At 42.0% G+C, this 23,699-nt stretch overlaps 1 protein-coding gene across 2 annotated transcripts; it reads left to right on the top strand.

Moving 5' to 3' along the window:
- Positions 1–709: 709 nt before the first annotated feature.
- prdm1a (PR domain containing 1a, with ZNF domain) lies at positions 710–23,077 on the top strand. 2 transcript variants are annotated; one of them, XM_026185605.2, is made up of 7 exons: positions 710–849; positions 13,382–13,711; positions 15,648–15,767; positions 17,030–17,282; positions 20,890–21,971; positions 22,086–22,214; positions 22,332–23,077. In XM_026185605.2, exons 2-7 carry the CDS (start codon positions 13,403–13,405, stop codon positions 22,935–22,937), a joined length of 2,499 nt encoding a protein of 832 aa, XP_026041390.1. In that variant the 5' UTR covers positions 710–849; positions 13,382–13,402; the 3' UTR covers positions 22,938–23,077. The 2 variants fall into 2 exon arrangements, with proteins under 2 accessions (XP_026041390.1, XP_026041389.1); XM_026185604.2 differs by lacking the exon at positions 710–849 and adding an exon at positions 10,155–10,314.
- Positions 23,078–23,699: the final 622 nt, after the last annotated feature.

Genomic DNA, 23,699 nt, shown 5'->3' with positions numbered 1-23,699 from the left:
AAGCCAGCACACACACACACACACTTGAGAGCAAGAAATACATTCTGCATTAGCGACCAGCCTAAATTTACATTTCCCTCCCACTGACACTGTTTGCTGCATGCTAGTCTTCCAGATAGACTCACTAGATTGTTTCTTTAAAGCTAATTAGCAGACAAATCCTACGCTCCCTACAAAAGAAAGGTTTCATGAGGGTTCAATAGGTACAATACAAGATTATTTAACTCTTGTATAAAAACTAGTCACAACTGGGTCATCTCTTTGGCTTAATTTGAAGCACCAAGCCCCATCAGCAATGTCCCTGGTTTGAGCATTGGCAGCTAAATGATAAGTTGTCTCCTACAATAAAATAAATGATCAGTGATGAATTAAGACACATGCCAGTGTAGTAAACTGAAACAGGAAGGCATGAGGATAAAATGGGCCTGAGAGAGGAATGAGGAGGAATTATAGTCAAAGGAAGGACTCGATGAGGAGGAAGAAACAGGATAAAGGAGAAAAAGGAAAGTGGGAAACAAGAGTTGCAAACAGCAGTTAGCCTAGGGAAGCCATTCACTTTAAAAGCCAGACAAGAAATATCAATAAACAGATGAAAAGAAAAATATCACCACACATGAATCATCTATCCCTCTATGGACGGTGGAAGGAAGGATTTTGAAAAAGGCAAGGGGGCGGGGTTAAGCCAGATTGTTTGTTGTCATTGAAAATTGAAAAACACACGAAACAACATTTAGCATTTTTAGCAACATATTGCAGCCCGAGATGGCGCTGTGGTAAGGAATATATCTGTTTGATATAATCAAAAGAATCCTGCAGACGACGAGGAGGGAGGGCATCTCCGCGTAACAGGTGAGCGCCGAGGCACGCGGGGGAGGGGGAGGCGCGCGTGAAGTGTGGTGTGAGTCTGTTTTGCGATTACTGTAATGAAATTGGCGAGTTTGTTATCAGTTTATTGAAGATTTTGCCACGGTCGTAGTCCGCAGATAAGAGCCACGTTTTCACTCATCCTCCCATCACTAGCTGTGAGTTTAATTCCACTGAAGTGTAACAGGTTGCTTTGATATATTACTGTAGTTCTATAATAGTCCGATTCCTGGAGTTTACACACCCTCGAGTTATCTCGGTTAGAAGTTGTTAGATTAATAAATCTGTTATTTTGCCGTTTGTCACACATGTACAACAGGTTAGACTTTTGGGTGCTAGTTTTTTATTCCACAGAGTAATTCTTCATTTCCAAGAAGTTATAACTTCCTCTCATTCCTTTCTCCCGGATTTTGAGGAGGCTTGGTCTTAATTTAAAAGCATAAACACCAATGACAAGTGTAAACCCTGTTATGGTTCAGAGAGGAATGGAAAGTCTAAACAGATTGTGCCCTGGAAGAGCTTTACGGGAAGGATGTGAATGATGGGTAGATAGGTACATGCCTGAATATACAATATTATTCATAATCATTCTGACAGAAAATTTCCCAACTAAAAATGCCTTGTTTACTAACAATAGCATTGTAAGAAAAAGCTGGAGCATATCCCAACAGTCATGGGGCAAAATACAGGGTATACCCTAGACAGGTTGCTAGTCTGTTGCAGGGCCAATACACCATTCACACCAACAAATTCCCACTTGAACTAATTTGCAGATTTTTGAATTGTGGGAGGAAGCCAAAGTACAAGGAGAGTCCACATGGATACAGGGAGAACATGCTAATTCCACACAGACGGATTCAAAAAGGGCTTTTTCTGCACAAATTTCCCACATGGATACAGGGAGAACATGCTAATTCCACACAGACAGATTCAAAAAGGGCTTTTTCTGCACAACTGTGTCAACCAACACTCATTTCATTTTACTTTAGGTCTTCTCAAGTCCATGATATGTCAAAGAAATGATCAAAATACAAAATAACTTAGTATGAAAAACCTAATGTAATTTTTAATGCAATAATCTTTAAGTGCTTTAAAAGGAATCCGGACTATTTCATCCTGTGGGCCCTAGTTTCATTGTTTTAAAAGTCCTAAATATTTAATAAATAGTATGACTAGAGCAATCGGCCTTGCACTCCAGCGGTATCATGACCAAGCTGCCATATCTAAGAGCCAAGAGCATAAAAAATGTCTGCCTACACAGCTTTTAGTTTTGATTTCCAGGGGGAGTGACGTTAGCTTTACAGCTTACAGTCGATGAGAAATGGGAAAAGGCTTATGGATGAAGAAATTTCCAAACATGTCACAACTGTGTTTTTAGCTCTTCTGTCCTGATAGATTTGAAGTATTTGGTCAACTAAAAGTGCTCACAGTTGCTGGTTATAAGTGTCCACTTAAACCAAGCCTACAGTTTTCTCCTACTGTACAAGGAGTCAAAATGCCTTCAGATATCAAACAAAACCAACAGTCACAATTCATATCACACAGGATTCTGGCATTCTGCTAATTCAGTCAGTTTTGGCAATCCATGAGTCTTCTCCAGTTAAGACCAGTGAGGTAGTTTAGACTCTAAAAGTGACTATTAATTAGATTTCATCAACCAGTTTAGCCCAACTATTGGACTAAAGTGGTTTTTCCTGAGGCTTGTTCTAGTTGAAACTACCAGGATGTAGGTTGGTGTTGCATGAGGCATGTGTATTTGTGAGCGTTATCTCAGTGGCGCTTTTCTCATGTCGTGACTCACTTCAAGTTTCCGCTGTTCACTGGAATATTGCTGGAACATGTTTATGTCCTCAAGTTTTAATGGCTACCTGAGAGTGATTGCAGAAAGACTCTGTGTCCCTTTTTCTTGCAAAAGTGCTTCATAAAAGTTGATTTATTTTTGTTTCTTAGAAGGTTTTTTTCAGCTCATCTCAGTGCTGACGTTTGTTGTTGTCTGCAAGTGACGTACGGAGCAGTGAAACTGACTCACATGCCTGGACTGGAGTCTGGAAAATGAATGACAAGTAGAAGAACAAACACAACAATTAGGGGTTGTAAGCTCTGTTAACTTATCAAAGTCACTAAAAAAGCTTTGTTGTGTTTATTGTTGGTTGTTTTTTGCATCCAGATTAATCAAAATCATTTATTCCAGATGTTTTATGATATCTTTATTTGATTGGAAGGAATTTTCTTTGATTTTCCAAACAGAAAGAGAAATCAGGTAACTAATGTTAAACAGGGTGAAAACAAAATGGAAATATTTTACCAGGGTAGCTACCACTGAAAGTGACAGAAGAACAGTCTGTAATTTGCGTCCTGTGCCTTAACACCATGGTAAGATCAATACCTCGCCAAAGTCTGCGTATTAAGCATTAAGCTTGATCTGGGAGATGATTAGCTTAGCTTAGTACTAAGATTGGAAGTTGGGGAAAACAACTATACTAGCCTCTTACAAAGATGAAAGAAAAGCCCTCGAAAACTTGCTAATGAAGACAATGCATGTGGTTACTTAATCTGTATACAAAAATGTCCCGTTATGCTATTTCTTGAGAAAAAGCAACAAGGAGAAATTACTTCAAGATTCAGTTATCGTGTCTGGCTATTGTTTGCCGATATTTGGACTTCAGAGTTTTGACAACAACCAGTATGACTGTTTCCATCTGTTTCTTTTTGCAATAGCAAGCTCCTTGTTGGCTTAGTCACCTTAGTGGTGTTACGTTGGTCATCTAATTTGTTATAAGGAAGAAAGTGGTGCTCATACTTTAAATAATGGTTGTGGCTTATGCAACAGATTTCATGAAAATAATGAACTCTGAGTTTTCATTTGGGTTTTGTTCTTTTTTCGGGGGGGGGGTTACACATTGAATGGATCTCAAAGGCGAAATGGGCTGTACCATTATAAATTATTCATATACACAAATAATTAGCCAGAGTAACATTTTTCATGGATATATTCAGGCACTGGCAGTACTTACTCAAAGTTTGGAAGAACAGTTTGCTTACACAGACTTCAGACACGCGCCTTTTTCTAACCTTAGCCACATAGCTTTTGTTGCCTGACCATGAATGACCTCTGAACACACTCCTGAATGATTGTTTAGCTGTCTCTTGATGAGTAGAGTGTATTTGGTTGCGTGCAGTCTGATTAGCTATAGACTCTGGGGGAGGGGATAATGTGGAGGGTTACTGTCTGGTTTGGATATTGCTCAAGTTTACCCTCGGCCTCTCTGCTATAGCCATCTGTTGATGGTGTCAAGATGAGCCCATTTATGTGTGTGTGCTTGTACACACAGCAGGGGTGGATTGGCAAGATTAGGAGAGGTGGCTACCTCACACCCCTCCCCCTTCCATCCCTGATGGACCTCCACCTACTTTTTGAGGCCCTCAACCTGCTGCATGCCACGCGTTCGTGGTTGTCCCACACACAAGAAGACACACAAATAAAGAGGAGGGGATCATGGTTAGGTCTAACCTGCCTAATTCTCTCTAATGGCTTCTCTATTCAGGGATTAACTCCCTATAACCCACACACACTTTTAGAGGGTCTACGATATACTGGCCTACAGTGTAACGGTCATAGTAGCACACTGTCTCTCTCTCTCTCTCTCCCTCTCTCTCTCCCTCTCTCTCTCTCTCACACACACACACATACACACACAAATACAAAGGAAATGGACAATAGCTGATCTCTGCAGTAATTTGGCGAGGCATCAAATGGCCTGTGGGCTTCAATTAAAATGTTTAGAACTCAAGGAAGGACTTGAGGGGAGAGAATGGGGGAAGATGGGAAGGCAGAAGAAAGAAAAGAGGAGGGGGGAAGATTTTGAGAGAAAGGGGACGAAAGTATTTAACTTTTATCAGGATAAACTCTTTCTTTGACCCTCTAGGAATTACCAACTTACCATTGTGGCAGGACTTGTGTGTTCCTGACATTCCAGGAGCTATGTTGTCATCTTTTGCCTTGATAGGGACTCCCAATGAAAACTTGTCCTTGGTGAGGAGCAAGACAAAGAGCAATTAAAAAACACCTATGAGGAAATATTTAAGGGACCAGGTTTATCCTGCCTTGGACAAGGTTTTCGGGACCTCATCTTGGATTCAGGCTTTGGGAGCTCCTGAGCAACTGGTGGCTGGCTTTAGCTTTTGGAATCCAAAAGGGCGATCTGGGCCTGTCCTCTCGTGTGTTCACCACGTGCCAAGGGGTCGGTCAGGTGCAGTCTGTGTTTGGCAGCATTTAAGGGCAGAGATACTGGCAGTCTGATCCCCGTCTGTTGAAACTAGCCTTTGACACATGGAAAAGAGCCTGAACTAGTGTTTGAGATTGAAAGATATTGTCCGGATATAGTTGGGCTCACCTAAAAACTGGCAAACTGTAAGGCAACCCAGGAGGGGAGAGTGTTGCTATACTCACACGGTTTATAGTGCGAGTGGGATGCTGCTGCCTTCAACTGAGTTGTATAGTTGGGTGGTGGAAGGAAGACTGCAAGGTTCTTCTCAACCCCACTGACACATAGAGAAGGCAGAGAATAGGACAAGGGGGCGAGATTACTTAAGTAGTTCAACAAATTTTTCTGCGCAGGGCCCAGAGTAAATTTAGCTGATTACCTGAGTGAGATTCACGCTGACATCTTTGATGGACTGGATGTTGTGTGGCTGTCTGGGTGATACACCTCTGCAACATTTTTTATGATGACCCATGGTGATGCTTACGGACTGGCAGAATTGGGTGGCGGTTCTCATCTTTAAGAAGGGAGACCAGAGGGTGTGCTTTAATTATAAGGATATCATACTACTCCCTGGGAAGCGCTGCACCATTTGGCAAACCTCAGGTTAGGGAGGAAAAGGACAGATCTCATTCTGATCATGGAAAGCTAAACCAGCTCTTTTCCAGAGTTGTCATGCGTTGGTATTCTGTTCATAATTTTTATGGACAGAATTTCTAGGCAAGTGGCAACCAGGACCCATAGACCCATTGATTGTGTGTGTTTCGCTTTATAGGGACTTTCTCTTTAGCATCTATGCATTCGTGTTTGGATGTTTTTACTGGCACAAACAATTTCCAAAATACAAACAGTGATGTGTTTTTTCTTTCTAGAATTTAGAAATAAAATGAAATATTTTCAAGGCAAATCTCTGTTGAGCCAAACAATTTAAACTGCTGCCAACAATTTATATGAACAGAACTGAAAAACTACCCTTGTCTCCTCTCTGAGTTCTTACTCGAAACTGAAAAGGGATTGTAACCTTGGTGTATTTTCACTCTTACCAAACAATCTTGTTCATATCCAGATCAGCTATTTAAGAGATGAAAGAGCTAACATCTTTCTAAAAAATGTAACCAAGTGGAGTTTTAGTCGTCCTAACACTTCCTATCACCTTTTCTGTAAATTGAAACTTGCAAAGTCTTACCACTTAGTGTTAGAAGAAAATCTTTCATAAAAGATGGAGATACATGTTTATGTGTGCACATATATTTTGGCCATGCAGACTACCAGATTCTGACTGCTATTAGGGGATAAACACAGACAGAGAGGTTGTGGTTTACTCAAAGGAATGTGAGGTGTTAATCCCACATGTATGTCCTGAAACCCACCTTTCTCTTTGTCTCTGTTCTTTCTCTACTCTCCTCTTCTCTCTGCTCTTCCTTGTACTTCCTTGTGTTTTGAAAACGTCTCACAAATTGCAGATTTCAAGATAACTCAAAGAGTTTAAATGCCAAGCTGTGTAGAAAGTTTGTGTAAGTGGAGAATATGTGTGTGCTCACGCTACTGTATGTGTGAGCATGGTTGTGATAGAGGCCCTCTGTTAAACCAACAGAGACCCAGGAGGTCTTTGGACCCTCTTTTGTCTGTCCTCTCTGTATCCTGCAGGTATGCATGCAGGGCCACTGTGGAAACAATACAATTTAAAAAAGCACATTTCAGTGTGACTTCAGGGTAACTTCAGACACTGCTCCCCACCAACTTCAGATACCCCATAGCTATATAAATGTCCTCACCCCTTCACAAAGAGTGTGAAGGAAACTTGAAAGGGAAACATAGTAGTCATTTTTAAGTGAATCATCTATCATAAAAATGATGATAGAAGATAAAAAATGTACTCCTTTGAGTAAAAGAGTGTTTTCTTTTTAGTATCTCTTTCTCCTCAAGCTTTCTCTGTCTCTCATCTGCTCTCTCCCTCTTTCTGTCGCCGGTTGTTTTGCACAGGGAGGAATTGCTTGGTTGTAAAGCATCAACATGTCCGACAGCTGTGGGGCAGATTTGCAGCTCTGTGTGTGTGTGTGTGTGTGTGTGTGTGTGTGTGTGTGTGTGTGTGTGTGTGTGTGTGTGTGTGTGTGTGTGTGTGTATGCCGGGGTCGTCCGTTGGCAGGAAGCAGTAGGCAGCGAGTGATGTGGTCAGACCCTCTGTCACCAGAGACAGAGCGAGAGAGGTCCGATGTCTGTCTCTCCTTCTCTCTCTCTCTTGCTTTCTTCTTGTCGTCTTCCTGTTGCTTGTTTTCTTTTCCTGATCATCATTCTTCATTAGAGGAAAAAAAAACACAAACAGAAGGAAGCTCATTTAGGCCTCTGAGGGCTGATACTGATGATTGTCAGACTAGTACTCATATCATGTACACTCGGTTCCTTTCAGTTTAATGTCAGTTTGCATTCTAGACTATAAAGTCATACGCTTCCAGACAAGAGAATAATCAAATTTATTGCCCTCAAAAATTCATAGTATGAATGGAGAATTTCTCATTTATGCAAAAAGAAAAATCAAAGTCAAAAACTATTTCATTTAGTCTCTTTCTCACACTCATTCTGCATATATTTTTATATATCGTGAAGTTCTAATATACTTGTTGATTTAGTTTCCGATCTTATACTTACCTACTGAATTTCATGTCGTAGAGGAAAAAAAACACTTCTGCAACCTGAGCAAAAAAACGTGAAAATCCTGAGAGGAACAGAGGCTTTAAAAGGGGAAAAGTGATGGAAAAACTAGAGTTAGAGGTCAGTGTGGAAAATCATTTTTGTAAATACAATGTGGAAATCAAAGGGAATGAGGAGAAAACGAGGAGAGGAGGGAGGCGAATGAGTAGGAGGTAAATTGAGGGAGTCAGGGGGACAATTAGATGGGAATTTCCAGTGTTAGTAAGAGAGTGAGCTTTTGTTATAACAAGCCGAATGAGTGAGAGCTGTGCGTTAAATTATGCATGCCACTGAACTGGTAGCTGAGAGAGGATGTATAGGAAGAAAAAAGAAAGACAGTAGATACAAAATGTATAGCAAGAGAGAACTGAGCGAAAGCCGTTGTCTTACTTACACCTGTGGACTGTATAAATGATGCATGCATAGCCATCGTAATATCACCCGTTGATTTTGGACTCTTCATTTTGAAAACTTATTCTGGCTGCTGCTGTCTTAGTTAATTCATTTGAAAACAGCACCGGCACCGCAAACACTGCCAAGAAGCAGTAAAGGTGAGGCCTGGCAGACGTCCACTAGCTACAACATCTATCAAACTATCCAAAGGCCAAAATCATTTTTGTAGCAGGTTCTTTTTAAATGCTGCAAAGTTGGGCATTTCAATATATCAATCTTCAAGGGCCGACTTGATTTCAGAGCCAGCCTGAAGTGGCCATTAGAATAACTGCAGTTTTCACATAGGCTTAATTTTTCCCCATGTCAACTATAGCCAGAAACATCTTGCCATTGAGAGCATATTTTACAATAAGCAGCAGAATTATCCTGATGAGAGAGTGTATTGTTTTACTTAGAACCTTTGGGTATTATACAGAACAGTTTCTCTTTTGTAATCTACAGCCAGTGCCGCTGTAGATCCAGTCTGTCAGCTATTGTCTGATGACTTAACGTCCGGAAGCAAAGACCAATATTTTTGTGCTTTCAGTGAAGCCAGAAGAGATAAGATTTCCTGTTCTGTCATCTACTCGTTGTTTAGGAATGTAGATGTATTAAAAAGTTAAGTGGCTGTAAGGCAATAGTTGTTACAGTTAGTACACTTTGTTCTTCAAAAGAAATATCTACCTGCATGCAACCAGAGCCTGCTAAAGTGTAAAGGGTTACTTGAGCTAAACAATGAACACCAAACCACTTCCAGTGGTAAAGTTGGTGTTTGTCAGTTGCAGATTGATTATACATATTCATATGCTGATATCTGTTTATAGATATTACCATGTGTTTTAAAGGTAACTACAGTGTTGTCTTTCAGTGTCTTAGTTTCCAGTGACATACCCTAACTTTAGTTTATTTGCCTTAATGTCTTTACATTCAAATCTCCTCCAGAATTACTTTGACCAGTGATGGCGGCCCTAAGGAGATAAAGAAGAGTTCCTTACATTTAGGATATAGTGGATACAGCGTATTGTCCTTAAAATAAACCAGTTGTAATTGCTTGAGTTTGTTCTTTTTGCCCTTTCTTCTTCTTCCCTGTCAGACATGTGCAATCGCATGTGAGCCAATAAGGCAAAATTCATTTTCTATTAAAACAGAAATGAAGTCATTGTAAAACGTAAAAGAAAGAAAGACAGCGGGAGAAGCATATGGAGAAAGACAGAGACAGAGAGCAAGTTATTTGAAGGGGAAGATGCAGAGCGACAGAGAAAGGGGGAGAGACAATAAAAGAGAGAGAGAGAGAGAGTACTTTTAAGTTCTTTTGCAAGAGCAGCAAGAGCAAACCAGTCCTGCCCCCTAGAGGTATACGCAAAGTGTGTGTGTGTGTGTGTGTGTGTGTGTGTGTGTGTGTGTGTGTGTGTGTGTGTGTGTGTGTGTGTGTGTGTGTGTGTGTGTGTGTGCGTGCGCGCTTGTGTTACTGTGTGTGTTTAGCTGAGGAAGAGAGGGATGTCCTGTGACAGTGACTCAAAGTTTCCTCCCCCAATACATGCACACACACGCATGCACACACTCTCACGCACACATATGTTGTTGTTGTTTACTCCTTAAATGCTTTGAATGGACACACTCACAGAGAAAGAAACTCCTAAACACAAAAAAAACACACTTATATTCACACATAATCATAATCACTGCAAAAAACAAAACAGGCAGGGGGACAAAAGGCTGTGTTTTCAGTGTTGTGTGTATGTCGGCGTCTCTGTGTGTGTATAGCTTATGGCCTCAGGTGAAAGCACATGCTGCTTCCTTCCAAAGAAAAGTTGGTGTGTGTGTTAGGAAGGAGAGAATGAGGGGGGTGGAGCCAAGAGGAGGAGCTATAGACTTCTGTCTCGCACATACACTCACTTCAGAGTACACACACTCGCATTAGTGTGGATATCAGCACCCGGAGCTGGAAGGACAGAAGGAGCGGAGAACTACTGCACCTGTCCCACACACACACGCTATCTTCACAGACATACAGGGAGAAAGGATCTGACCGGACGTCCCTATGTGTGGATGGGACCAGAGTTATACAGTAAGTGTGGAGCATTCGTTCGTATGCTCAATTTTTTTTTTACATTTTTACTAAAAGATACAGAAGAACAAAGATTGATTTTTTGCTTTTGTATTTTTTTTTCTTTTAGTTTTAGAGAAACTAAATAAAAATTTCAGAATTTAGAGTAGAAATAAAACTTTAAGAGTTTTTTTTTGTGTGTGCTTTTTAATCCAGTTTAATATACTTTTAAGCTTATTTTAATCTCATTTTCAGCCTTGTTTTCTGAACATTAGGACGATTTTTAATTAGAAATTTGAGGTTGCGTGACAACGTGACTTCATTTTTCTAATAAGATTTTTCTTAAAATGGTTAGCTGCTGTTGCAGATGCTTTTACTAGTTTGAAAAACTGAGGTATTACAATGTTTGTTTAGCAGCTCAGTTATTTTCACATATTTGACGTATTTTCTACATATTTTTACAAATCAATCATTGTTTGTTCATGGAAACATGTGATTTTTGTTATAACAGTAGTGTTTTTTCCCCCACATGAATTTCAGAAAAAAACAGTCTTGGCATGATTCCTCATGTCTGTTTTTTCAGGTTTTTAGAATTTAATGTTGTTATTTAATGTCATTTTAATGTGAAATCTGGCTGCCTGTATGCAGATTCGCCTTTTACATATTTTTCAGTTGCTCTACATGTGCAAACAGTGAATTGTTTCTTGGTTCTTGGTTTCACTATTAGTTTTCAATGTTGCAGCTGTTATGCAAAGTAAATTCAAGAGAGATCAAATATTGTATTTTCATAACTGATCACTTTCAAGTGATCTTCATTTTAATAACAAATTGGGCAGAACCTGTTGTTCGCTTGGCGTATCCTTTGTAGTAAAAAAAAAAAAATCCAGCCGCTGATTGGGAAAAATCTTTCTCACTGGAGTTTTTATTGTTTTGCTAGTCAAAAATTAGATTTTGTGGTTTTAAGATACTTAAATGTATTTTGGGTGATTTGCTTTGTTACAGCCTGGCAAGTCAGACTGTTACAGTCAACATACTTTAAGATTCTGGGTTTAGAAACTACTTTTTGATTGCAATTCTGGAACAGGAAAGTCAGTTGCATTGGTTGCAAGTGCTCAAAAGTGTTGTCTTCTATAAAAGTGTTAAAATTTGAAAATATAAGTCTACATTTTCAGTAACTAAGGGTGTTTATAGAGTTTATTTTCATGTGTAACTTTAGTATCTGTGTGCTGACTGTTTAAGCACAAAGTTGTTGAATGTGAGGGAAATATTCTTTTTTGTGGCTTCAGAAGCATTTGCAGACCTGAGTGTGCTCACTGAAGATCTGCTGCTTTCTGCTGCTCTGCGTGGGACAAGCAGCATGTTTGTCCCTTTGTGGATATCTGCCTGTCCCTGTATGTGTGTGTGGGATTGTCTTGGGTGGGATCACGTTTGAAGTTTTGTTTGCGCTGCTGTGGCCCCCCAAATGGAAAAGTTTTGACGCTCCCTTCCTCATCACTCCCCCGTCCATTACTAACATACATACACACACACAAGCTGGGAGTCGGGATGATTTGCCGGTTCCGCTGCAGTGCCACTCTGCTTCCAATTTTAGCTTCATTCAGACACAGACAGCATTTCCTTCCTCTGTCTTCAACCCCAGGGAGAGACACGGAGGAGGGGGAATTAAGAGGGAGGAAATACGGAAGATGTTAGCGTCACATAATCTGAGTAGATTCATCACATTATCCAGCAAAGTCCAAATTTCTTACATGTGTAAGCTAGTTAAGCTCCAAGTTGCAGTGTCGTTGTCTTTCTGAGTAAAAGCATGGGAGAAAACGACCGCAAACAAAACAGGAAAACTTTCTTTGCTTCAGGAAAAGAAAGAAAGTTAGAGACAAAGAGGTCACTTGGAAAGTTTGCTCAGACCGTTAATTACTTTTTGTTATATTGTTCTTTTAAACATCGGGTCGATTTTTTGAGGCTCAAGCATAGAACTTCGTTTACGCTTGATCTTTTGTAAAGGGGAAAATCTCATCGACAGCGCAGCTTGTAAAAACTACACACAGTTCTTCATATGGTTTGGGATTTTCATAATCATATTTCGTCACTATGTGTGAGAACACAAGCTCAGTTCCTCATCAGTTGCTTTTCGTTACCGCGCTTGATCGTTGTCTCCTGAGATATCCTACGCTCCTATATCAGCCTGAGTCATGTTCAGTTTCACCTTGAAGACATCACTCAATTCTGATAACAAAAAAGCTTTGTAATACAAACACCAGTAAGACCAGAAGGGCCATTTCAGGTGATTAAAATGATTGGGACTGTAGTCAAAGGAATGAATTATTACAATGCTGGATTAGGAGTTTTATTTGGAAAATGGTATGCATTTAGATTATTAGATCATTATTATTATTAAAATGAGCTGGTCTTTACTAGAGTCATGACAAAATGAAGACTGGAATTTTGTCATTTCTTTCCCCTAATTGTTTCCCAAATTAGTTAACATTTAGTCTAAATAGTTGACAAGACAAGCAGCTTCCTGTCTTTCCCTTAGTGTGCATGTTCATTTACGCGTGTGTGTAAGTGTGTCTATATGTGTGTATGTCTGTGTGTGTGTGACTGTAGCATTAGTCAGACCCCCTCCTTTCTCACTGAATCACCACACATAATAATCACATCTCTTCCTCTCCTCTTTGTCTTTCCTGATCTCTTCTTTCGGAGTTTATCTTACATCATTCCAATCCTTTTCTTTCTTTCCTCTTATCATTTCCTCCCATATCTCCTTCTCTTGTGGTAGTTTTTCCCACCACTCCCAGTTTCTACTTTCTCTTTTTTTCTCTTCTTTAACTTTTTCTTTTTCTTATTTGCCTCTTGCTGTCCGTTCTTCCTTTCTGTTGCTTTTTTACTGTCTGTCTCGATTGATCTAGTTTCCTTTTCCTTTCTTCCATCTACTCGGCTTTCTTTCTCTTACTTCTTTCTTTTTTTGTTCTATTTTTGCAATGTCTTTCTTAATTTCAACTATTTTTCACTTGCTGAGCTTCCATTAGTGGAAATATTTAGATAAAAGTGATCAGAAGTAACCTTTTTCGCTCCTGCCTTTCCTGTCCAGGCGACCTCTCATAGCTCGGCCATGTTGACCAGTGAGGGGGCGCACACCATGGAGCAGGACGACGCACGCCACGGAGCCAAGATGGCTTCCTCTGCCACCAGCACAGGCTCAGGTGGAGCGGGCACGATGACAGATAACGACGTCGACATGGAGGAAGCAGACATGACACAGTGGACAGAGGCAGAGTTTGAAGAGAAGTGCACGTATATTGTCAAAGACACGGCATGTGAGGCGGGCCCAGACGGTGATGCCATGATGATGTCGACGACCAGAGCCGAGGCTTCGCTGCCCCGTAACTTGGCCTTCAAACACCTGGCTGGCAGCAAGGAGGTCAGACTCTCTCTCACACTCACAAACGCACACACACGGGCACATGCTGGCAGACAGACAAACTTTCTCTCCAGCCAGAATATTTCATACACATTGAGGCAGAGAAAGGCATCTGTACATACACACAACTGTGAGTCAGACATGGGTCATGTAATAAAAAAGGGGTCAGGTCTCGTAAAACTTCACACACACACACACACACACACACACACACACACACACACACACACAGAGGCATTTATGTGTGCGTGGGTGTGTGAAACATCAGAAACAGATTTGACTTACAGTGCTGTTTTATCAGCTTGTATCTATCCATGAAAAGGATTGTGTCATCTGAGAAAAATTATGGCGCCTTGATCGCAATTGTTTCAAGTCATAAAACTACTTGAAATACCGAACCATGCAGGCAGGGGGCACCATCAAGCCTCTCATCCAACACAGTGCATCAGACTGTTTCCATCTGCTCGTCTTAAAACTGCTGAATGAGAAAGTGTCAGAGTGTGATTTGAGCTTTGATCACTCAAATGCTTCATATGAAGCATTTGATGATTTCCTGTACTGTAAATATTTCTTTACTAACCAATCGCCCACTACATGATTATAGATAAGCTTAAAGTAATAGACTTTTTTTCACTGATCTAACTGGGGGTGGCAAAGTCAAAATGTCAACAGGCAATGGATGAAACTTGATAACAGGGAGAGTGAACAGAACCACCATGACTCTTAGAGTGATAAGAGTGGTTTGCAGCAGCAAAGGGTTAAAAAGCATTTAATAATGTTCCAGAAAACAATCAGATATCCAAGTGACTAAGAGCAAAAATAAGCAATTTAAAAAAAAGCTTGTTTCCACTTTAGAGATTGTCACAGATAGGATATTTTAAAGTAGAAAAGCCACAGCACTTCTATGCTGTGTTTCAAGGTATTTTAAAGATGCATGACTGTCGCTCAGAAAATGTCAGTTTTGGCACTTGGGAGGTTCCCAGTAAAGCTGCGTGATGTCATTGATTTTTTTCACCAGGCGATTAGCAGTGGGAAGCTGAAGAGAACTTTACAAGCTGATATTCTATCAGATAATATTTAAGAGAGGGAACAAAGGTAAGGCTGAGGATGGCAGCTTCTAGAAAGAAAGCTACATTATGTTCAAAGTGAGAGAGAGAGCTTTGTAAAAGCCTGTTAATAAGTTGGGTTTTTTTTAATCACATGCTAACACATTTTCATGTCTGGTCCTATTGAGGGAAAAATGGGGATTTCCCATGTCATCAGGGAACGAGGGGGTTTGGGAAAGACTTCTGTTTGTGTGGGTTAAGCATGAAGAAAATGTGTGTGAGTGCATTTCTCTACCATCCATGGCTGGAGCCAAACGTCTAGTCACCACATAATCCCTTGCTTTTCTTCTTCTTCCTTTTCTTCTTCTCACCTCTTGCTCTTTGATTGAATCAGATGACAGAGTGAGAAAAAAGGAGAAACATGGTTGTTGGTTTTTTTTTACCCAAGTATCTGAATGTTTCCTCTTGAAGCATGTGAAGTGGCGGTGGTTTTGGTTTGATGTGGCAAGCAGTAGAGGTGTAAGGAGAGAGACAGAGGGAGAGACTCGAAGAAAGAGATTTTAGTTTTGTCTTCAGCCATTTGCAGTCACACACCAACACAGACGCTCCAGATGAACTCAAGTGTGGAGCTGGTTCATTAATCATTGTCTCTGTTGACAGCTGGTTGACGCTGTGTGTCTGAGTCTGTATTTGAAATAAGACTTAATGAGACTTAATGATATGTACTACAGATGGCTGTGCAGATATTATGAAAACACATATTCCACACACCTGAACGTCCTCTTCAAACATTTCAGACTTCATCATCATCACCCAATCCACTTCAAACATCCTGTTTGGCCTTGACGTGTTTTTTCCTAACCTGTCTATATGTGCGTGTCATCGTGCAGGTGGCTGGCGTGTGCAGCAGGGAGTACATCCCCAAAGGAACTCGCTTCGGTCCCCTGGTGGGCGAGATCTACACGGCTGACAGCGTCCCCAAAGACGCCAACCGCAAATACTTTTGGAGGGTGAGCACAAACATCAAAGATACACACAACAGCAGAAACACATACTTCCTCAGAGACCCCTTCCTGTGACGTCACGCACATCTAAAGTCAGTCACCGAACAGGAAATTGGGTTTGCTGTTTTCTGTGTGTGTGTGAGTGTGTGTGTGAGTCTGTTCAAGGAACGGAGATGAGGATGTGATGTCAGCGTATACAAATAGCATGTCACGCTGCCGTTCCTGTAAGTCCACACACACTGACACACACTGTTCGCCAGAAGACGCTCCATCACTACCAGTAACTGACAATGCGACTGCACATACTCAAAAACCATCTACCTGACCACCGCCTACACAGTGTGTGGTGTGTGTGTGTGTGTGCGTGCATGTCTGTGTGTGTGTGTGTGTGTGTCTGTGTGTGTAGTATGTGAACCTAACCACAGTTCCATTCATGCTCATATCTCACTTTCTCACACACACACACACACACACGCCAAGCCAAGAAAAAAACGAGTTATTAAGACAGAGAACGAGAGAGACAGAGAGAGAAAGGGGGAGGAGAGGCAGAAAATGAGTTGGTCTTTCCTTTCCCTTTTCAATATAAAAGAGGATCTCCTCCTCCTCACCACTCTCTGTCTGTCTCTGTCTGTTCTTCTGGCTCAAAGAGATGAAAGTGAAGAGAGGGAGATGGTAAGGAATGAAACCATTAAGAAAGAGACGAGAAAAGATTTAAGATGTATGTATGTGATGCAGTTTATAACCAGTGGTGTCTGCTTGGTGGCAGCTACTTCTTTGCTACATGATAAGTAAATTATTTTGCTTTATTACTTCAATCAAGTATTCTGACAAACATGCAGCCGTTTTTACTTGTTTAGTTGTTTTCTGACTGATTTTTCTTAATCAATGAATTGCTTCTTTACCAGCATTTTAGCCAGTTGTTTAACTTCTTCTCCTAATTTTGCTAGTTCACTATTTTAATTAAGCGGTAATGTTACTTATTTAGATATTTGCTTTGTTAGCTACTTAAATTAACCTGTTTATTCATCAAATTGCTAGCATTGTAATTAAGATGTAATAAGTGAAGGAGGGGGTGAAATAAGAGTGAAATAAGTTTTTTGCATGTTACTGCTTTGTTTCTTCTCATAAGACCTGAATAAGCATAAAAAAGGAACAAAGGACAAGGGATTTATATTATTCTCCCTTTTTTCTGTTAAATTAACTTCAGTGTAATCTTACATTCAGGTAAATTAACTCACTATTATTTTTTTCTTCCTCTCTCTTTTCAGATTTATGTGGATGGAGAATTTCATCACTTTGTCGATGGCCTGGATGAGACTCGCTCCAACTGGATGCGGTATGTGAACCCGGCCCACTCGGCAGCAGAGCAGAACCTGGCGGCGTGTCAGAATGGCATGGAGATTTACTTCTATACTGTGAAGCCTGTCCCAGCTGGTGCCGAGCTGCTTGTCTGGTACTGCCACGACTTTGCCCGACGCCTGCACTACCCACCGTCTGGGGAGCTGATGATGCAGAAACTTAGTAAGTTCCCGTGATTTGACATTTTTTGAAACCACAAAGTTGATGAGTAGAAGTAGTGACATTCACTGGAACATTAATCATTAATTTTTCTTTCTGAAGTTAAACATAATTTGTTATCTGACATCTCGTGTGGTTAAAACTTACTACAGCATTCACTTGCTGTGAAAGAGCAGCATGCATTATTACTCGCCTGATGCACTGACCACCGCACATAAAAAACATGAAATCAATAGTCAGTGTAGGTGTGTTTGTCTTGACTGTGTCCTGTCGCCGCTCTTAAACCCTAGCAGTGTTTTTGAATATAGCTGTGTCTCCTTCCTCTCTCAACATTAGCCTGTCATTATCTCTCTCACACACACACACACACACACACACACACACACACACACACACACACACACACACACGCACTCAAAAGTACAAGACCAACAACCTTTCATCTCTGTCAGTATCAGCGTTGTATTTTTGCTTGTGTGTGTGTGCTAGTGACAGTGTAATTACACAGACAGGGGATACGGCCCCTAATGCCACAGTCTTACACGCTTAAAGACCCGCTTTTAACATAAAAGCTCGCACACACGTGCACGCACAAAACCTTGCTCAACCTCTGCAGAAGAGTCGGAGAGTGTGTTTGCTTGACTGCGTGTTTTCGGTGACCTTTTGACGGGAAAAACTTGCTCTCATAAGAGTATATGCAAAATGCACATTAACAAGTATTAAAAAGAGTTCTCAAATATTTGTGCTTTATTTCATACTAATGGTATTTAACTAATCAGTCTAACCAATAAAAAAGCTTAATCTCAACCTTTAAACACGGCCGACTAACTACGCTCATTCACTGTAGTTGAGCTGATCAAAGGGAGACCGAGCTAAGAGGAAAACAAAGGCAGAGAGTGGGAGCTGAGTGGTTTCCAGGTGTGACAGCAGGCTAATAGTAGTGTTAAGCTGGCAGAGGAACTAGCACACCCAGCCAGAGTGACTCCACTGCCCAGGGAAAAATGCGCATGACCTGGGGCACAGAGGCAGGAGGTACCCACGATCCCTTTGCCTGCCTCCCCTCCCCGCAACTCAGCGTGTATACAGTAGAAGTGTTGCCTTTAATTAGGTTCCCCTGTCAGTTAAGCCCCACAGGCTTTGTTGACCTACCAGTGACTTGAATACCGATTCTTACCTGCAGCAGAAACAGTTGTTTCATTTGACTCCATTTTTGTCCTGGAGCTACCACACAAGTTTCTAGCCCTTTTTCATTTATTTTTTTTTTACTTCTACTGATCTTTCATTCCTAAAATGAGTAAAACATTTGACTGTTGGTGTTGCCCACTACAGTTAAGCTTTACAAACGTTGTCAGAAATAATGTCATTGGCTGAGTAAAACGAAGAAGAAAAACCACAATCTTTCTGACTAAGTAACGTTAAACTGAAACTCAGTTAAAAGGGCAAAAGGTAAAAGAAGAGGAAGCTGCTTTGCTGAATTTTAATAGTCATGCTGCGCACCGAATGTGATACCATTAAGTCATCGAAGTTTATTAGTGATTTTAGTCTATTTAACGTTGCTTTACCGGCATCGACTGTTGTAAAATATTGTTATTTTTCACCGATTTGTTGCTTGAGGAAGTGGACTCATTTTGTTCGCTACTAATGCAAGTAGATGCGCGCGAAATGAACCGCTTAAATACTAAATAAGTTCCACGTTTTGGTAGGGTAGCTAGCTAATGCAAATCTAGGCACTAGATAACCATTATAAACTAACTCTTTGCAATAATTTGGTAGCCTACCCACTAGATTATTTTGGGGCTTTCAAACCATTTCATTTTTAGAGAAATTAGTCTACACTGCAAAAACTAAAATCTCTGATACCGCCCACTAGATTCTCATCAAAGTTTTACGTTTTGCTCGTTGTAAAATGTTACATGTGTCCTTAAGGAGGCACTAGAGCTTCTGTTCCGAACCGAGCGACAACCTGTATTATATTCCCGAGGAGCGCAACGATGACAGTTGTTTGTATCATATTTTTCTTTCTGGTTTTAGCTCTTTCTAGCGCAGTCATAGCAAAACCAGACATATGTATGTGTTTAAGTGTGTGAGCAAAATGAGTGAGCATGCACCACAGTTTTACTCCCTCACTTTCTCCTTTTTCTCTTTTTGTCGCCGTCATATGCGCTCTTGAAGTGTTAGCGCTGGAGAGCACCTGTCATCCATGTGTGTGTGTGTGTGTGTGTGTGTGTGTGTGTGTGTGTGTGTGTGTGTGTGTGTGTGTGTGTACATGCGTTGTGTTCAAAGACACTCTCTCTTCCCACACACACGCACACAGTCAGGAGCGTGACATGCCACCATATTTATAGCCACCCTTTTCACCTCAAACACATGCACACAAGCTTGCTGCTCATGTGTGTGCGAGCGTGTCAGCCAATCACGCTGATATATTTGCCACTTAAAAAGACTAGAAAGAAGGTGGAGGAGGGAATGAGAGAGGTAGAGTTGCACCTCCTACCCCCCTCTGTTGACTACTTGAACTTCCTGGCAGAAGGGCCGTGTTGACAGATTGATATCTCCAAGATGGCTGCCCTGTTTGTTTTTCAGAAGAGGGATGGAGGGAGGAGGTAGAGAAGGAGGAGTAAGACTAACTGATAACCTCAGTGTTTACACACTGTCGCTATACTGCTGACAAAAGGGTCACTGACTATGTGTGCAACTGTGAGTGAAGGGCTGAATCAGGAGGAGTTAAGCAAATTTCACCAGTACTGGCACTTAAGATTAACTTTGACATGCTCCGTCTCTCTCAAACACACACACTTGCAATATCACACACGCATGTCCCTCTGGGCGACCTCGTAGTAAAAACTTGACTGCCCACTAAATGAGCTTATAGGTAATACACAACGGCATTTTAAGAGCCCATCTGTGGCAATTTAACAGCCGAGATGTGCTGCGAACTGACATCCCGGGGCTTTTAGAGTGTATGTGAGTGAGCTCGCCTCCTAATCTACTCTTTCATCATACTGAGAAGACAGTAGGTGCGAGTGAGTGAGGAGGAAGCGCTTTAATTTAACCTTTGACCCGGAAACAATAGCAAGTGGCCAGGAAAATGAGGAGAGCAAGAGCTTGATCAAACGTGTGTGTGTGCTGTCCAAAAGTGGAAGAGTCAACAAATCAGACAGAGGCCTTTGTCTGGAGGCGCCTCTGTGTGTGTGTACCTTGTCACATGGTGTAGGTGTGTGTATGTGTGTTTATGGAGGGCAGGTGGAGGCCAAGTTTTTTCTTAGTATATCTTTAGCAGGAAACCTTCCATCAGCCCTCTCTGTCGGTCTGCCACCATTTGATTTTATCTTGATTTTATAGACACACACACACACAGAATGCCTAAAGGGAGCTGTCACACCTCACTTCCCGTCTTTTGGCCCCACACTCGTTCGTCAAATCTGTCACGCTAATTGCCCCACTGAGTTACTAATGGTGTTTCTTAACACAGAGTTGCACACATCTCTACTACAGAGATTTTTATGTTCTTATAAAGAAGTTGTGATTTAAATGCCAAATGTTTTTAAAATCATTTTTTTGATTTGACAAACCCCTCCCTGACCATTTTTTTCTCTGTCTGTCCCTTCAGAGCAGTCTATTTTGGAGGTAAAGCAGCAGCAGGTGAGCAATGAGGAGCATGTGCAAGAAACATCCAGCCCGTCCCCTGTCGCAGTGACCCCCACCCCACCAAAGAAAGAACACAGTGTTCTTTCTATTCTGCGTGGCACCTCATCTTCGTCGTCCACAAAGAGGGAGCCCAACAGGCCGCTTCCCACACGTCCACGCTGTGCCGACAGCCCCGATCGTCTCCTGTACCCTCGTGCCCTCTACCCACCTCTCAGGGCCCACCCTCAAATATCTGAGGACTTCCTCAATCACAAAGCTGCCCGCCTTGCTTACCCCTCAACTCACTCGCCTGGCAACCAATCCTCAGCCACACCTAGCCCATCAGCAAGGAGCAGCCCAGAGAGCAGCCCTCACGGAAGCCCCTCTGGTGCAGCACCATCGCCTGCTTCCTTCTATCCCACCGGACTGGGAACCTATCCTGGTTATTCCCCACCGTCTGCCCCCCTCTCCTCTCCCTTCTACCCTCCAGGGGCCCCTTACTCACGTTATCTTATGCCCCATCACTATCCTCTCCCTGGTGGTGGCATCCCAACTGTAGGAGGAATCTTTCCCAGGATGTATCCCCTCTACAGCAACCTCCTGCCCCATCATGTGCCCCTCCTGCCTTCTGAAACACAGAGGCGCTTCCTAATACCTGACCCTGTGCACCCCTCCTCCATTTCTGGCCACAGAGACTTCCTCCTTCCAGGGCCCACAAGTGCCTTCTCAGCTGCTACTTCTCTGAGAGACACAACAGGTCCTCACAGCACTTATCCCAGGCACCCTCACTCTCATGGTTCAGCCCACGCTCCCTCCAGCGGCTCCCCGACTGCAGGCACAGCACCTCCCAGTGAGCAGGTGCCCACTAAGCCTACCTCAGCCCTGCTGGGCAACACCAGCGAGCGTTGTCACGATGACGAGGCAATTAACCTGACCAAGGTGAAGCGTGGTGCAGGCTCAGCAGGCTACAAGGCACTGCCTTACCCTCTGAAGAAGCAGAATGGCAAAATCAAATATGAGTGCAACGTGTGCAGCAAGACCTTCGGACAGCTGTCAAACCTGAAGGTAGGTTTTGGCTGTCATGTGTTTTTAGCTTATTATTAGTCCTGCATGCTTTTTGAATCACAATGTTATCTTTAGCATGTAGAGACGGGGTTTTTTTCTCTTCTTGTCACGCAGGTTCATCTTCGCGTCCACAGTGGGGAGAGACCTTTCAAATGTCAAACCTGTAGCAAAGGCTTCACTCAGCTGGCTCACCTGCAAAAACACTACCTGGTCCACACTGGGGAGAAGCCACATGAATGTCAGGTGAGAAAATATCACATTTATTGCTTTACCAGAGTGCTAATGAGCATAGATGACTGTTAACTGGTGGGTTTCTACAGGGTTCTGACAGGGTTTCTTTTTTTGCTTCTCATCATTCAGGTTTGTCACAAGCGCTTCAGCAGCACCAGCAACCTGAAAACTCACCTGCGCCTTCACTCAGGGGAGAAGCCCTACCACTGCAAACTCTGTCCTGCTAAGTTCACCCAGTTTGTCCACCTTAAGCTGCACAAGCGCCTGCACTCCCGCGAGCGTCCACACAAATGCCCCCACTGCCATCGCCACTACATCCACCTGTGTAGCCTGCGACTTCACCTGAAGGGCTATTGTTTGGCTGCAAGCTCCAGCTCTGGAAGCCCAGCCATTTCAAGCCAGATTGCCTTGGAGGAAGTGCACCGCGCCAATGAGGAGATTGAGCGCTTTGACGTCAGTGAACACGCTGAGCGACTGGAGCAGTTGCAGGGAGGGGTGGAGATGGAAGCCATGTTGGAGAAGCAGGTTTTGGGGATGCTGTGGAGGGAGAGTGACATTAAGTCCTCAAACTTCCATCCCCACCACAAGAGTAAAACCACTGAGCTTCGGTCTGCAGGTTATGGTGCGTACGAGTCCCCAAACGAGACGTCGGTCATCAAGATGCGGCACAGCAGTCCCATCCCCCCACTTCCTGCCAACATAACTGTCAAGCAGGAATCAGAGGATCACGCTTAAGTGACCTTTTTGCACCTGAGAGACATAGAGCCAAGACTGCATGGTGGACTGGGTTGCCAGGAGCAACAACTGTAAATATGTCTACCTGGTTGTCATGAGTAGTGACATCATGACCACTCCAGGGTTTAAACCTTTCAGGGACTCACGTACTCAGGGCTGCACTGTCCCATGACTACTTAATGGTTTCAGCATTTATTATACTTAGAGACAATCATGTACACAGGATTTACCTGTAATGTTATTAATATAATGCTTTTATCATTGTTGTTCTTGTATTATTTTATTTTTAATTTCAGATGTCCGTGGGGTTTTTTGATCGTTTTGTTGTTATATACTTAATTTATTTTACTTTTATTTGTTGTCTTCAAAAGCAATATGTGGGATGGTTACATTGATTTTCTATAGTTTTTTTTTTTTCCTGTGGCCATTTCTTTGTAGATAGTCACTCTCCCTATGCATATATCTGTCTTGTGACCTCTGACCTATAGAACCAGGGGTATCCATTCTTCAGGGTTTTACCTATTTAAATGTAGAAATCAATAATAGCAGGTTGAAAGGCTTAAGAGAGCTTGCCAAAGCGTGGCAGAGCAATTTGTTAATTTAGAAAGAAGACGTTTAACTCAGCCCTGCTTAATAACTTCTCTACGCCCTTTTCTGATGCCTACTTAATTTAAATGAAACAAGAAAGGGCATTTTTTTGTATATTTTTCACAACGGTTACCTCAGTGTGGATGCGATGAGTGTGTGTCTGTGTGTGTTTGC

This window comes from Astatotilapia calliptera, chromosome 11 (genome assembly GCF_964374335.1).
Source record: "Astatotilapia calliptera chromosome 11, fAstCal68.1, whole genome shotgun sequence".
Classification (NCBI taxonomy): domain Eukaryota; kingdom Metazoa; phylum Chordata; class Actinopteri; order Cichliformes; family Cichlidae; genus Astatotilapia; species Astatotilapia calliptera.
This window is presented reverse-complemented; position numbering and strand designations above follow the sequence as displayed.